Source organism: Bombina bombina, chromosome 4 (genome assembly GCF_027579735.1).
Source record: "Bombina bombina isolate aBomBom1 chromosome 4, aBomBom1.pri, whole genome shotgun sequence".
Lineage (NCBI taxonomy): Eukaryota > Metazoa > Chordata > Amphibia > Anura > Bombinatoridae > Bombina > Bombina bombina.
In genome coordinates, this window is record NC_069502.1 from 44,625,751 (window position 1) to 44,638,165 (window position 12,415).

Genomic DNA, 12,415 nt, shown 5'->3' on the forward strand with positions numbered 1-12,415 from the left:
GTTTTTTTCCTGGCATTCTTTTAGAATTACTGTTTTTGTTTTTTTTTGGTTTTGTTTTTTTTGCAGGATGGTTTGGATATGGGTTTATCCACCAGTTGTTTGCTCGTTTTTTGAAGGGTCAGATTTCAGCTCTTTGAGTTTGTTCCGTTTGTAAGATTGCTTACTCTAGCTTTGGCTAGATTTAAGTCTGTTAATAAACCAATTTGCTTCTTGGAGTCTTATTTTGGTTTTGAGGCTTCTCTTTTTTGAGCCTATGTAGGATATTTATCAAAGGTCTGTCGGACCTGATCCGACAGTGCAGATCAGGTCCGACAGACCTCGCTCAATGCGGAGAGCAATACACTCTTCGTATTCAGCATTGCACCAGCAGCTCACAAGAGCTGCTGGTGCAACGCCGCCCCCTGCAGACTCGCAGCCAATGGGCCGCCAGCAGGGACGTGTCAATCAACCCGATCGTACTCGATCGTGTTGATTTCTGGCGATGTCTGTCCGCCTGCTCAGAGCAGACGGACAGGTTATGGAGCAGTGGTCTTTGTGACCGCTGCTTCATAACTGCTGTTTCTGGCGAGTCTTCAGACTCGCCAGAAACACGGGACGTCAAGCTCAGATAGATAGGCTCCTATGCATTAGGTTTGTTTATTTTGCCTGTTCATCTGCTCTTTTATAAGATCTCCCTTATCTTATAATTTTTAGGATAAAGAAGTTTCTTAGGACTAGATTTGTTTTCTTTCCTACTGTTGAATCTTCTGTCTGTATTAGATAGAAATTTCAGTATTTTTTATTTTTTATTATTGAGAACCTACAACAGAATTACAATTGCCTGAAAGCAAAATAAGAAATACAGATTATTCAGTCATTTTCATTCCTCTGATCTACAAATAAGACCACTCTTCGGTCTTTTATGGTCCTATATTGTTATGAAATTGGAATTATATGTTGTAAATAGAACTGCATCATAAAACTATAGCTATGTTATAAGTGTTTAAAGAATAAAGATGTAAAAGACAGAACTGGACATCAATATATAATATATACATGTATAAAGCAGGTCCTTATATTTATAACCTGCAAACTAAGGTGAACAAAAAGCCACAGTCATAAATTTATAGAAAATTTGTGAGAGCACCTGCAGGGTTAGGGAAAGGATTAATGAGCATCAGAGCAATATACGTTGCAAAAATTGGGAAGCACCAGTCTCCTCACATTTTTATCAATTTGGCCATAATATCAGTTACAGACATGGGGCACGATTACATACACGGCACAGGCTTCAGCGCAGTTCACTAGTTTATCCGACTTACGGCACTTTATGATGTCCAGAAATGAGCGTAAATACAAATTCCTGGAGTTGCCAGTGACTTACAGCACTTTAGAAACTACCGGCAACTAAGAAAAAAAAAAAAAAAAAATATCAAATCTCCTGTAAAAGTCTAACCCACCTCCCAAAAATAAACCCGACACAAAAAAACCTATATCCGCCATCAAACCCACATCGGAACTAATAATAAAAGTATTAACCCCGAAACCAACAACTCCCCACAACACAATATGCCTAATTAAACTATTAACCCACATCGCAATCTACCTAGTAAAAGTATTAACCCCTAAATCTGCCAACCCCTACATCGCAAACTACCTAATAAAAGTATTAACCCCTAATCTGCCATTAACCCACATTGCAACAAAGCTTATAAATCTATTAACCCCTAATCCGCCATCCCCACACAACGCAATAATCCTAATAAATCTATTAACCCCTAATCTGCCTTCCCCACACAACGCAATAATCCTAATAAAACTATTAACCCCTAAACCGTCATCCCCCACCAACGCAATAAACAAAATTAACCTTTTAACCCCTAATCCGCCAAACCCACACAACGCAAATCACTAATTAAATTACTAAGCCCTCTAACCTAACAACCCCTAAATTAACCCCTATTACCTAAATTAAAAAATACTACGTTACAAACAATTAAAATAAAAAAGCTAACATTACTTAAAAAAGTCTAATCTTACAGAAAACATTAAACAAAATTATCCAAAATAAAAAAATTAAACCTAATCCCTATGAAAATAAAAAAGCCCCACCAAAATAAAAACACCCCCTAATCTAATGCTAAACTACCAAAATACTCCTCTGACACGGTACCTACGCAGATGTTCCCGTACTGCTGAGCGGCACTGGAGAAATTCTCGGAGTTCAGTTGACTTTCTTCACTACAAGTTCATCTTGAACTTCTACTACTCTGCCCTTAATCTTTATAAGCAACACTACTTCTCTACTCTTATCTCCACTCTTTCTTCAAACCCTAAACGTCTGTTCTCCACTTTTAAAACTCTTCTCCGCTCACCCCCACCTCCTAATACAACTTCTCTGTCAGCTTAAGATTTTGCCAGTCACTTCAATAACAAAATCAATTCCATCAGAAATGAAATCAGCTCTTAACATGCTTCCAGCCTCTCACCCCTCAAAAGCTTGCAATTAACCAAAACCCATATAGCCATATATTTAGCTCTTTCGCCCCTGTTACTGAGGAAGAAGTTTCTGCACTTATACTGTGCTCTCACCTCACTACCTGTCCCCTCTACCCCATTCCCTCACAGCTACTCCCCTCCCTCTCTTATACGCTTACCCCTATACTCACATATTCCCCTCATCTCAAAAACATACACTGGTCACACCTATCCTCAAAAAAACCTTCTCTCGATTCAACCTCCCCATCCAACTACCGCCCTATTTTCCTACTCCCTCTTGCCTCAAAGCTTCTTGAAAAGCTAGTACATGCACGCCTATCCCATCTCCTTACATTATACTCCCTCCTTAACCCACTGCAATCTGGATTTCGCCCCCATCACTCTACAGACGCAGCAATCGTAAGGTTACCAATGAACTACTCACAGCAAAATCCAAAGGCCACTTCTCTCTGCTTATCCTCCATGATCTGTCTGCAGCCTTTGATACTGTTGACTACCCTCTTTTGCTCCAAACCCTCTAATCCTTCTGGATTTGTGACACAGCCCTATTTTGGTTCTCTACCTACCTGTCTAACCGTATCTTTAGTGCAGCCTTCTCTGGGGCTTCCTCTGCCCTGTTACCACTTTCTGTTAGGGTACCGCAAGGCTCTGTCCTCGGTCCCCTTCTCTTCTCAATCTATACGTCATCATTGGGTTCCCTAATAAAGTCCCACTGGTTTCAATATCATTTCTATGCCAACGACACTAAAATCTACATCTCTGCTCCAGATCTATCTCCTTCCTTGCTAACCCATGTTACTAACGGTCTTTCGTGCATCTCTTCCTGGATGTCCTCTCACTACCTTAAGCTAAATCTCTCCAAAACTGAGCTCCTTATTGCCCCCCCTTCTTCCAAAATCTCCACCCCGATCTCTCTATAACTAACAAAGACTGTATCATTACCCCAACCCCGCATGCCTGATGGGTGGTAGGGGTAATGACTCAGATCTTTCTTTCACTCCTCACATTCAGGCTATGGCTAAATCCTGCCGCTTCCACCTTAAAAACATCTCTAAAATTAGACATTTCCTTACACAAGACACAGCTAAGATTTTAATCCACTCTGTTATCCTTTCCCGCCTTGACTATTGCAACTCTGTCCTCTCTAGTCTCCCTAGCTGCCATCTAGCTCCTTTGTCCAATCCATAATGAATGCCTCTGTCAGGCTCATCTTCCTTACACGTCGCTCTTCATCTGCGGCACCTCTCTGCCAATCCCTTCACTGGCTTCCTCTTGGGACATACAAAGCCCTCAACTGCTTTGCTCCCCTCTATATCTCTGACCTTGTCTCCAGATACCCTCCCTCCTGTCCCCTTCGCTCTGCTCACAACCTCCTCCTCTCTTGTTATCTCCTCACATTCCCGTTTACAGGACTTCTCCAGACTGGCTCCCATCTTGTGGAACCCCCTCTGCCTTGATCCACAAGACTCTCCCCTAGTTTTGAAAGCTTCAAGCACTCCCTAAAGACTCTCTTCTGTTCAGGGATGCATACAACCTTCACTAGCCTTTCCTAATACCAGTACCTCTCCTCCATTGCTATCCGCCATGAACCTTTTTAGAATGTAAGTCTAAGAGCCCAACTGCTTGCAGATCACCTTCACAAGAGCTGACTACAACAGGGCCGTCTACTCATTTGACCCCAAGAATTGCTTCCTTATATACCGCCTATGTTTATAGCGCTGTGGAATTTGTTGGCGCTCTACAAATTAATCCTAATACAGAGTTGCCACCAGCCCCCCAGGTGAAATGTGCACACCAATCCCCTTGTCTACAGTGTGCTGCTCCTCTTACAGATTCTCCACACCATACTTGCACTGCCTCAAATGGGTCCGTGTGCTGGATGCAGACTTCTGCAGCTATGGTGAGCACAGTAGGTGAAGGTGCTGAAGGTCAATACCATGCACCTTCATAGCCCACAGGCAATTAGCATGTATACTTGATTCATATACCCTTTAGACATAGTTCCATACACCCGATAGCACTACATACAGTTTTAGGCACATTTACAGTAAAATATAGGTACTGTCTCTTTAATTTTACTGGTGCAGTCTTTAGCAAATCTACCTGAGCTCCAATAAGTATACTAAGCAGCCTCCCAGATGATTCTGGTCATCTCTGAAGCTGGTGAGCTCATTTAAGAGGTTTCTGAAATTCCTTCTGTGCAAACTATCAGGGAGTTTTGGTGCCAAAACAGTGTGCTCTGTTCCTCCTTTCCTTAGCTGACATATTGCAATTTCTCCTCAGAGCCTCGGGGTGGTAAGCACCCTTTATAAGAACTTTGCATAAATATTATATTAATTTAGCCCTGGATTAACTGAAACTGTCATTTAAATAAAAGAATAATAATAATAATATTTTAAAGTATTTTATTTTTCTTGTAAAGAGACAGTACCCATTTTATTCTGATTCCCTCACAGGCACTTTTGTCCTACATTGTGCCAATATTTGTGTGTTCCCCTAAGAGTGTTGACCCTTTCTGTGTCTGTTATTCTGTATTTCTGTGCTGCTATGTAATTTTAGATAATGATTATGTAGCAAACCGGGTGCAGTTAAAGTCTTATGGCAATAACGCTGATCCCTTAGAAGGGCAATCCACTAAGAATTTAACCCCTTCTCATGTGTTTGCTATGTAAGGAAGTGTTGCTTTGTCCCCTTTATACACTTTTACTATATGTTAGCACTTTGACGTATTTGCATCTTCTGAGGCCACTTTTGGCAGGAATTCTACAGGCAGCAGTGTCTGGTCAGTAGTGTTACTGCCCTATTTCATGGTGATCTTGTGGATTCCACCGCTTGGGTATTAGATCTCATATGTGGTGATTCATGGACTATCACCACCTTATGAAAGAAAACAAAATGTATAGTTACCTAATAAATTAATTTATTTTATGGTTGTGACAGTCCACAAGCCTAACCCTTTATCCATTCCGTTGGTGGCAGTTCTAGTTTGCACTTTATTTACCCTGCTTTGATCTTTCCTGCTTTTTGATTACTCTCCTTTCTTGGCCATACAGGGAGTGCAGAATTATTAGGCAAGTTGTATTTTTGAGGATTAATTTTATTATTGAGCAACAACCATGTTCTCAATGAACCCAAAAAACTCATTAATATCAAAGCTGAATAGTTTTGGAAGTAGTTTTTAGTTTGTTTTTAGTTATAGCTATTTTAGGGGGATATCTGTGTGCAGGTGACTATTACTGTGCATAATTATTAGGCAACTTAACAAAAAACAAATATATACCCATTTCAATTATTTATTTTTACCAGTGAAACCAATATAACATCTCAACATTCACAAATATACATTTCTGACATTCAAAAACAAAACAAAAACAAATCAGTGACCAATATAGCCACCTTTCTTTGCAAGGACACTCAAAAGCCTGCCATCCATGGATTCTGTCAGTGTTTTGATCTGTTCACCATCAACATTGCGTGCAGCAGCAACCACAGCCTCCCAGATACTGTTCAGAGAGGTGTACTGTTTTCCCTCCTTGTAAATCTCACATTTGATGATGGACCACAGGTTCTCAATGGGGTTCAGATCAGGAGGCCATGTCATTAGATTTTCTTCTTTTATACCCTTTCTTGCCAGCCACGCTGTGGAGTACTTGGACGCGTGTGATAGAGCATTGTCCTGCATGAAAATCATGTTTTTCTTGAAGGATGCAGACTTCTTCCTGTACCACTGCTTGAAGAAGGTGTCTTCCAGAAACTGGCAGTAGGACTGGGAGTTGAGCTTGACTCCATCCTCAACCCGAAAAGGCCCCACAAGCTCATCTTTGATGATACCAGCCCAAACCAGTACTCCACCTCCACCTTGCTGGCGTCTGAGTCGGACTGGAGCTCTCTGCCCTTTACCAATCCAGCCACGGGCCCATCCATCTGGCCCATCAAGACTCACTCTCATTTCATCAGTCCATAAAACCTTAGAAAAATCAGTCTTGAGATATTTCTTGGCCCAGTCTTGACAGTTCAGCTTGTGTGTCTTGTTCAGTGGTGGTCGTCTTTCAGCCTTTCTTACCTTGGCCATGTCTCTGAGTATTGCACACCTTGTGCTTTTGGGCACTCCAGTGATGTTGCAGCTCTGAAATATGGCCAAACTGGTGGCAAGTGGCATCTTGGCAGCTGCACGCTTGACTTTTCTCAGTTCATGGGCAGTTATTTTATGCCTTGGTTTTTCCACACGCTTCTTGCGACCCTGTTGACTATTTTGAATGAAATGCTTGATTGTTCGATTATCACGCTTCAGAAGCTTTGCAATTTTAAGAGTGCTGCATCCCTCTGCAAGATATCTCACTATTTTTGACTTTTCTGAGCCTGTCAAGTCCTTCTTTTGACCCATTTTGCCAAAGGAAAGGAAGTTGCCTAATAATTATGCACACCTGATATAGGGTGTTGATGTCATTAGACCACACCCCTTCTCATTACAGAGATGCACATCACCTAATATGCTTAATTGGTAGTAGGCTTTCGAGCCTAGACAGCTTGGAGTAAGACAACATGCATAAAGAGGATGATGTGGTCAAAATACTCATTTGCCTAATAATTCTGCACTCCCTGTATGTTTGACTACAGTGTGTAGGGAAGTGGGAGGATTAAAAGCTCCTGGTATGTTGGGTATTTTTTGTCTCCTCCAAGTGGACTGGGGTTTAATTCTACACGTGATGGCTTGTGGACTCTCACCACCATGAAATAAATTAATTTTTTATCAGGTAAACATAAATGTTGTTTTCAATTGCTTATTATTTAATATACATTGTTTATAATTGTCACGTGTTTTCAATCCTGTGGCCACAGATTAACTTGATAACTTTTGCATTTTAAAAGGTTTTGATAAATTAACCCTTTGTTTATTCTATTAATTAAGAATGGTTTTAGATCAACCTAATGTGCTTATTCAGTGCAGACAGACATTTTCCCACAACAGCAAAGATCTAGTTCATCACCAGAGAGGGTGCACTCTAACATGAGTTACTATCAGAACTTCTAATCAGAAATCCAGTTATGACAACACTATATTACAAACAGTTTATTTAATATAGATTCAAGCACAGGCTACAGTTCAGGATTGCTCCCTTAATCATGCCAATCATGTATGCGTACATTCATATATGCCATGAAGGCTTTATAACACCCAGTGCACTATACGCACAAGTAAATCATACTGGCACACTTCACTGACGAGCAGACTTCAGCTCACTAATTTCTGGGCAGCCTCGGTTTTATTCCATCACACATTTTCTTACACCTTACATTTGAATGTATAAAACTCTATTTATTGTGTACTCTCTTATGTTTTAGGTACAACGTCTCCTTCCATCACTGCTAATTGGACCTTGTGCAATGGAAAAGAGATTGCTAATTTTTTAAAAGAAATGACTCACAACGACAGCTTACACAAATGCAACCGTATTGGTGGCCAACTTCCCACTAAAGATGAAATTCAGGTATACTTATACTTTGTATTAGGATTTTTTCATTTTTTAGTTGCCACTCCTAAAGGTCCATTACATTCAGTAAAATTGCATAATCAACAAATGCATAATAAAAAGACAATGCAATAGCACTCAGAATTTGAAATGAGTAATATGTCATTTTTTTTTACATTTTTTTTAAATTTCCCTACCCACTGTAACATGTAACATAGTAGATGAGGTTGAAAAAAGACAGAAGTCCATCAAGTTCAACCTATACAAATCTAATATACTTACAAAAAAAATCTCCTGTTGAGCTTAAATGAATCCCACTAAACAGTGACCCATTTAATACAAGCAATCATAACCTTGAATTCTGTTTCTAGCCAGAAATGTATCCAAACCATTTTTAAATGTATCTAAGGTATTGGCATTATTTACCTCCTTTGGTAATGAGTTCCACAATGTTGTTATTGCTCTTACAGTGAAAACACTTGTCTGTTGCAGAAGATTAAATCTCCTTTCTTTCTTAAGGCACGGTGAGTCCACGGATCATCAATTACTGTTGGGAATATCACTCCTGGCCAGCAAGATGAGGAAAAGAGCACCACAGCAAATCTGTTAAAGGGACACTCAAGTCAAAATTAAACTTCATGATTCAGATACAGCATGCAATTTTAAACAACTTTCCAATTTACTTCCATTAACAAAATGTGCACAGTCTTTTTATATTTAAAATTTTTGAGTCACCAACTCCTACTGAGCATGTGCAAGAATTCACAGCATATACGTATATGCATTTGTGATTGGCTGATGACTGTCACATGATACAGGGGGAGTGGAAATAGACATAACTTTGCAATTTATTTAACAAAAATTTAGTACTCATTTGAAGTTCAGACTAGGTGCTATTGCATTGTCTTCTTATCATGCATTTGTTGATTATGCAAATCTACAGTGTTGACTAGTCCTTTAAGTAACACTTTGCTTCCCACAAACCCCAGTCATTCTATTTGCCTGCAGTGCAAGGAGGAGGTGAAGTTTTCAGTGTCTGAAAAGAAGTTTACTTCAATCAAGATTTTATTATTTTAAAGCAGAGTAGGTTTGCTCTGATCTTTCCTTGGGTCTAGCCGTACCCCACGTCAGTCTCTTCAGTACGGCAGTGGTGGCTTTTAAGCAATTTGGAACTTGTGAGGTACAATCCTCACTGCGTTTTCTCAACAGTTTTGCTGCCATATTCAGAAAGCCTGAGTAAGCTTACTCGGATCTTTCTTTCTCCACAGGTCCATGTGAGGAATGGTATCCTCTCAAACCAGGTGAGCTGTCTTTCTGCCAGACAGACTGACATACAGGTAAGTGCGAAGAAAATATTTTCTTTTATTCAAGAGGAAAAATACTGGCACTTCAGCAGTCTGAGGCTGCATGGAGACGTTTTTATTCATTGACCCTATTGAGGGTTAATATTAAGGCAGAATAGCAGGCACTGTGGACAATGAGGAGGTGATAGTTTATTTTTATTGGTGGCTCAGTCAGTGTCCTTAGCTCTGGTGTAGACCCGGTCAAGGACAGTGTAAGAAAGTGGTGACGCTATTAATATTTTATTTAGTGCGGCCATGCGTTTTTCTGAAACTTTTTTTCCTTCTGTCTTAATGGCCGCCGGAACTGCCCCCGATTATAGGTGAGGCGATTCCCTTGCTGAGGTTGCAGATAGTGTAAGGCGCGCTTTCTGGGCTCACTTCCTGTGAGTTCCGGTGTGGTGACGCTGTTAATATTTCAGCTGCAACGGCGTGAAATCGCTTAGCCGACTTGTCTATCAGGATTCCAGAGTGAAACTTGAACATTTTTTTTTTTTAAGATTTGAATTCAGTCAGCAGGACAGGTAGGAACCTCAGCAACATAGCTGAGGTGTAGAGGGTTGCCTGGGAATTGAAGGACAGGATTATTGAGCTCCGTTTTAGTTTTGGACTAAAAAGCACTTAAAGGGACACTCAGGTAAAATTAAATTAATAATTCAGATACAGCATGTAATTTTAAACAACTTTCCAATTTACTTCCATTAAAAAAATGTGCACATTCTTTTATATTTACACTTTTTGAGTCACCAGCTCCTACTGAGCATGTGCATGAATTCACAGACTATACGTATATGCATTTGTGATTGGCTGATGACTATAACATGGTACAGGGGGAGTGGAAATATACATAACTTTGAAATTTTTTAGAAAAAAATCTACTACTTATTTGAATCTCAGAGTAAATTCTATTGAATTGTCTTGTTATCTTGCATTTGTTGATTATGCAAATCTACTGTGTTTACTGGTCCTTTAAAGGGGCAGTAATCGTTTTTCTAGTGCTAAGTATAAGAAGTTAAATGTAAGATTTTTTTGTTGTTGTTGCCTTTTATTGGCCTTCTTGTTTGGTAATATGGACCAAGAGGCTTTGCTAAATGTTGCGTGTAGGCTATGCTTTAACTCCCATGTGGAACCACCAGTACCTTTTTGTTCTTCATGCATTGAAAGAACTTTGTTAAAGGGATAGACTTTTTGATCCTGAGCCATCATTATCTAAGGCGGATGCTCTTCAGGTGTCTCCTGTATCAGATATGCCGCAGCTTTCTCCTCAAGCGTCCCAATCATTTTCATCTCTACATGCAGTGCCCTGCGTTTCCTCTCACTCTCCGATAGGATTTTCTTTGCAAGACATTGCTGCCCAGGTATCCTCTGTGGTATCTGAGGCACTGTCTGCCTTTTCTATGCTTCAGGGAAAACGCAAGAGGAAATTTAAAGAGTCAGTTAGTAAGGTTTCTGATCCATTTGTGGCTAAACAGGGTGCTCCTTCTCAAAAGTCTGACACTTTGGTAGCGTCTGAGGGTGAAATCTCAGACTCAGACAGTATAATTCCTTCTTCTGATGCTGAAGTTGTATCCTTCAGGTTTAAGCTTGAGCACCTCCGTATGTTACTTAAGGAGGTTATGGCTACCTTTGACAACTCCAATACGACTGTCGTAGTCAACTCTAAGAAATATAGTAAACTAAACAAATTCTTTAATGTTCCCTCCACGGTGGAGGTATTCCCGGTACCAGATTGTGCTACAGAGATTATTGCACGAGAGTGGGAGAGACCTGGAATTCCTTTTTCTCAATCTCCAATTTTCAAGAAAATGTTTCCGATAGCTGACTTCATTAAGGAGTTGTGGCAGACGGTTCCTAAAGTGGAAGGAGCGATCTCCACTTTGGCCAAGAGAACCACTTTTCCCACAGAGGATAGCTGTTCTTTTAAGGATCCAATAGATAAGAAGTTGGAGGCCTTGCTAAAGAAGATGTATGTTCACCAGGGTCTCCAATGGCAGGCTGCGGTGTCTATTGCCACTGTGCCAGACGTGCAATCTTTTTGTCAGGCCTGGGTAAGAATCAGGCCTGTGTTTAAACCTGTTACTCCTCCATGGAGTCTTAACCTTGTTCTTAAAGTTTTACAGCAGGCTCCGTTTGAGCCTATGCATTCCTTAAATAGTAAGAGGTTATCTTGGAAGGTTTTGTTTCTTGTTGCTATTTCTTCTGCTCGAAGAGTCTCGGAATTCTCGGCGCTGCAGTGTGATTCCCCTTATCTTATCTTTCATGCTGATAAGGTGGTTCTTCGTACTAAGTTATGTTTCCTTCCTAAAGTTGTTTAGGACAGGAATATTAATCACAAAATCATTGTTCCTTTTCTGTGTCCTGATCCTTCTCATAAGGAGCGTTTTCTACACAACCTAGATGTTGTGCGTGCACTGAAATTCTACTTGCAGGCGACTAGGACCTTTTGTCAGTCTCCTGCTTTGTTTGTTTGTTTCTCTGGGAAACGCAAGGGTCAGACAACTGTGGCTACTTCTCTTTCGCTTTGGCTGAAGAGTAGAATTCGTTTGGCTTATGATACTGCTGGACAGCAACCTCCTGAGAGAATCACAGCTCATTCCATGAGGGTTGTTTCCTCCTCCTGGGCCTTCAAAAATTGAGCTTCTGTGGAACAGATTTGCAAGGCTGCAACTTGGTCCTCTCTGCATACTTTTTCAAAATTTTATAAATTTGATACCTATGCCTCGGCTGATGCTTCTTTTGGGAGTAAGGGTCTTCAAGCAGTGGTGCCTTCTGTTTAGGTTACCTGTCTTGTCCCTCCCTTATCATCTGTGTCCTCTAGCTTGGGTATTGATTCCCAACATTAATTGATGATCTGTGGACTCACCGTGTCTTAAGAAAGAAAACAAACTTTATGTTTACCTGATAAATGTATTTATTTATTGACATGGTGAGTCCACGGCCCTCCCGATTTTTACAGACAGTTTTTGATTATCTAATCCTCAGGCACCTCTGCATCTTGTGTTATTTCCTTTCTCTCCTTTTCCTTCTGTCTAATAACTGGGGTTTGTGGGAAGGGAAGTGATACTGAACAGCTTTGTTGTGGTGTCCTTTGCCTCCTCCTGCTGGCCAGGAGTGATATTCCCAACA

At 40.5% G+C, this 12,415-nt stretch overlaps 1 protein-coding gene across 1 annotated transcript in view; it reads left to right on the top strand.

Annotated features, from left to right (window-relative positions):
• The window catches only part of LOC128655883 (uncharacterized), a 96,056-nt gene that overhangs the window by 52,867 nt on the left and 30,774 nt on the right, over positions 1 to 12,415 (top strand). The window contains exon 6 of the mRNA XM_053709472.1: positions 7,822 to 7,967. Within this exon, the coding sequence (XP_053565447.1) occupies positions 7,822 to 7,967 (146 nt within the window). The remainder of the gene's footprint in view (positions 1 to 7,821; positions 7,968 to 12,415) is intronic.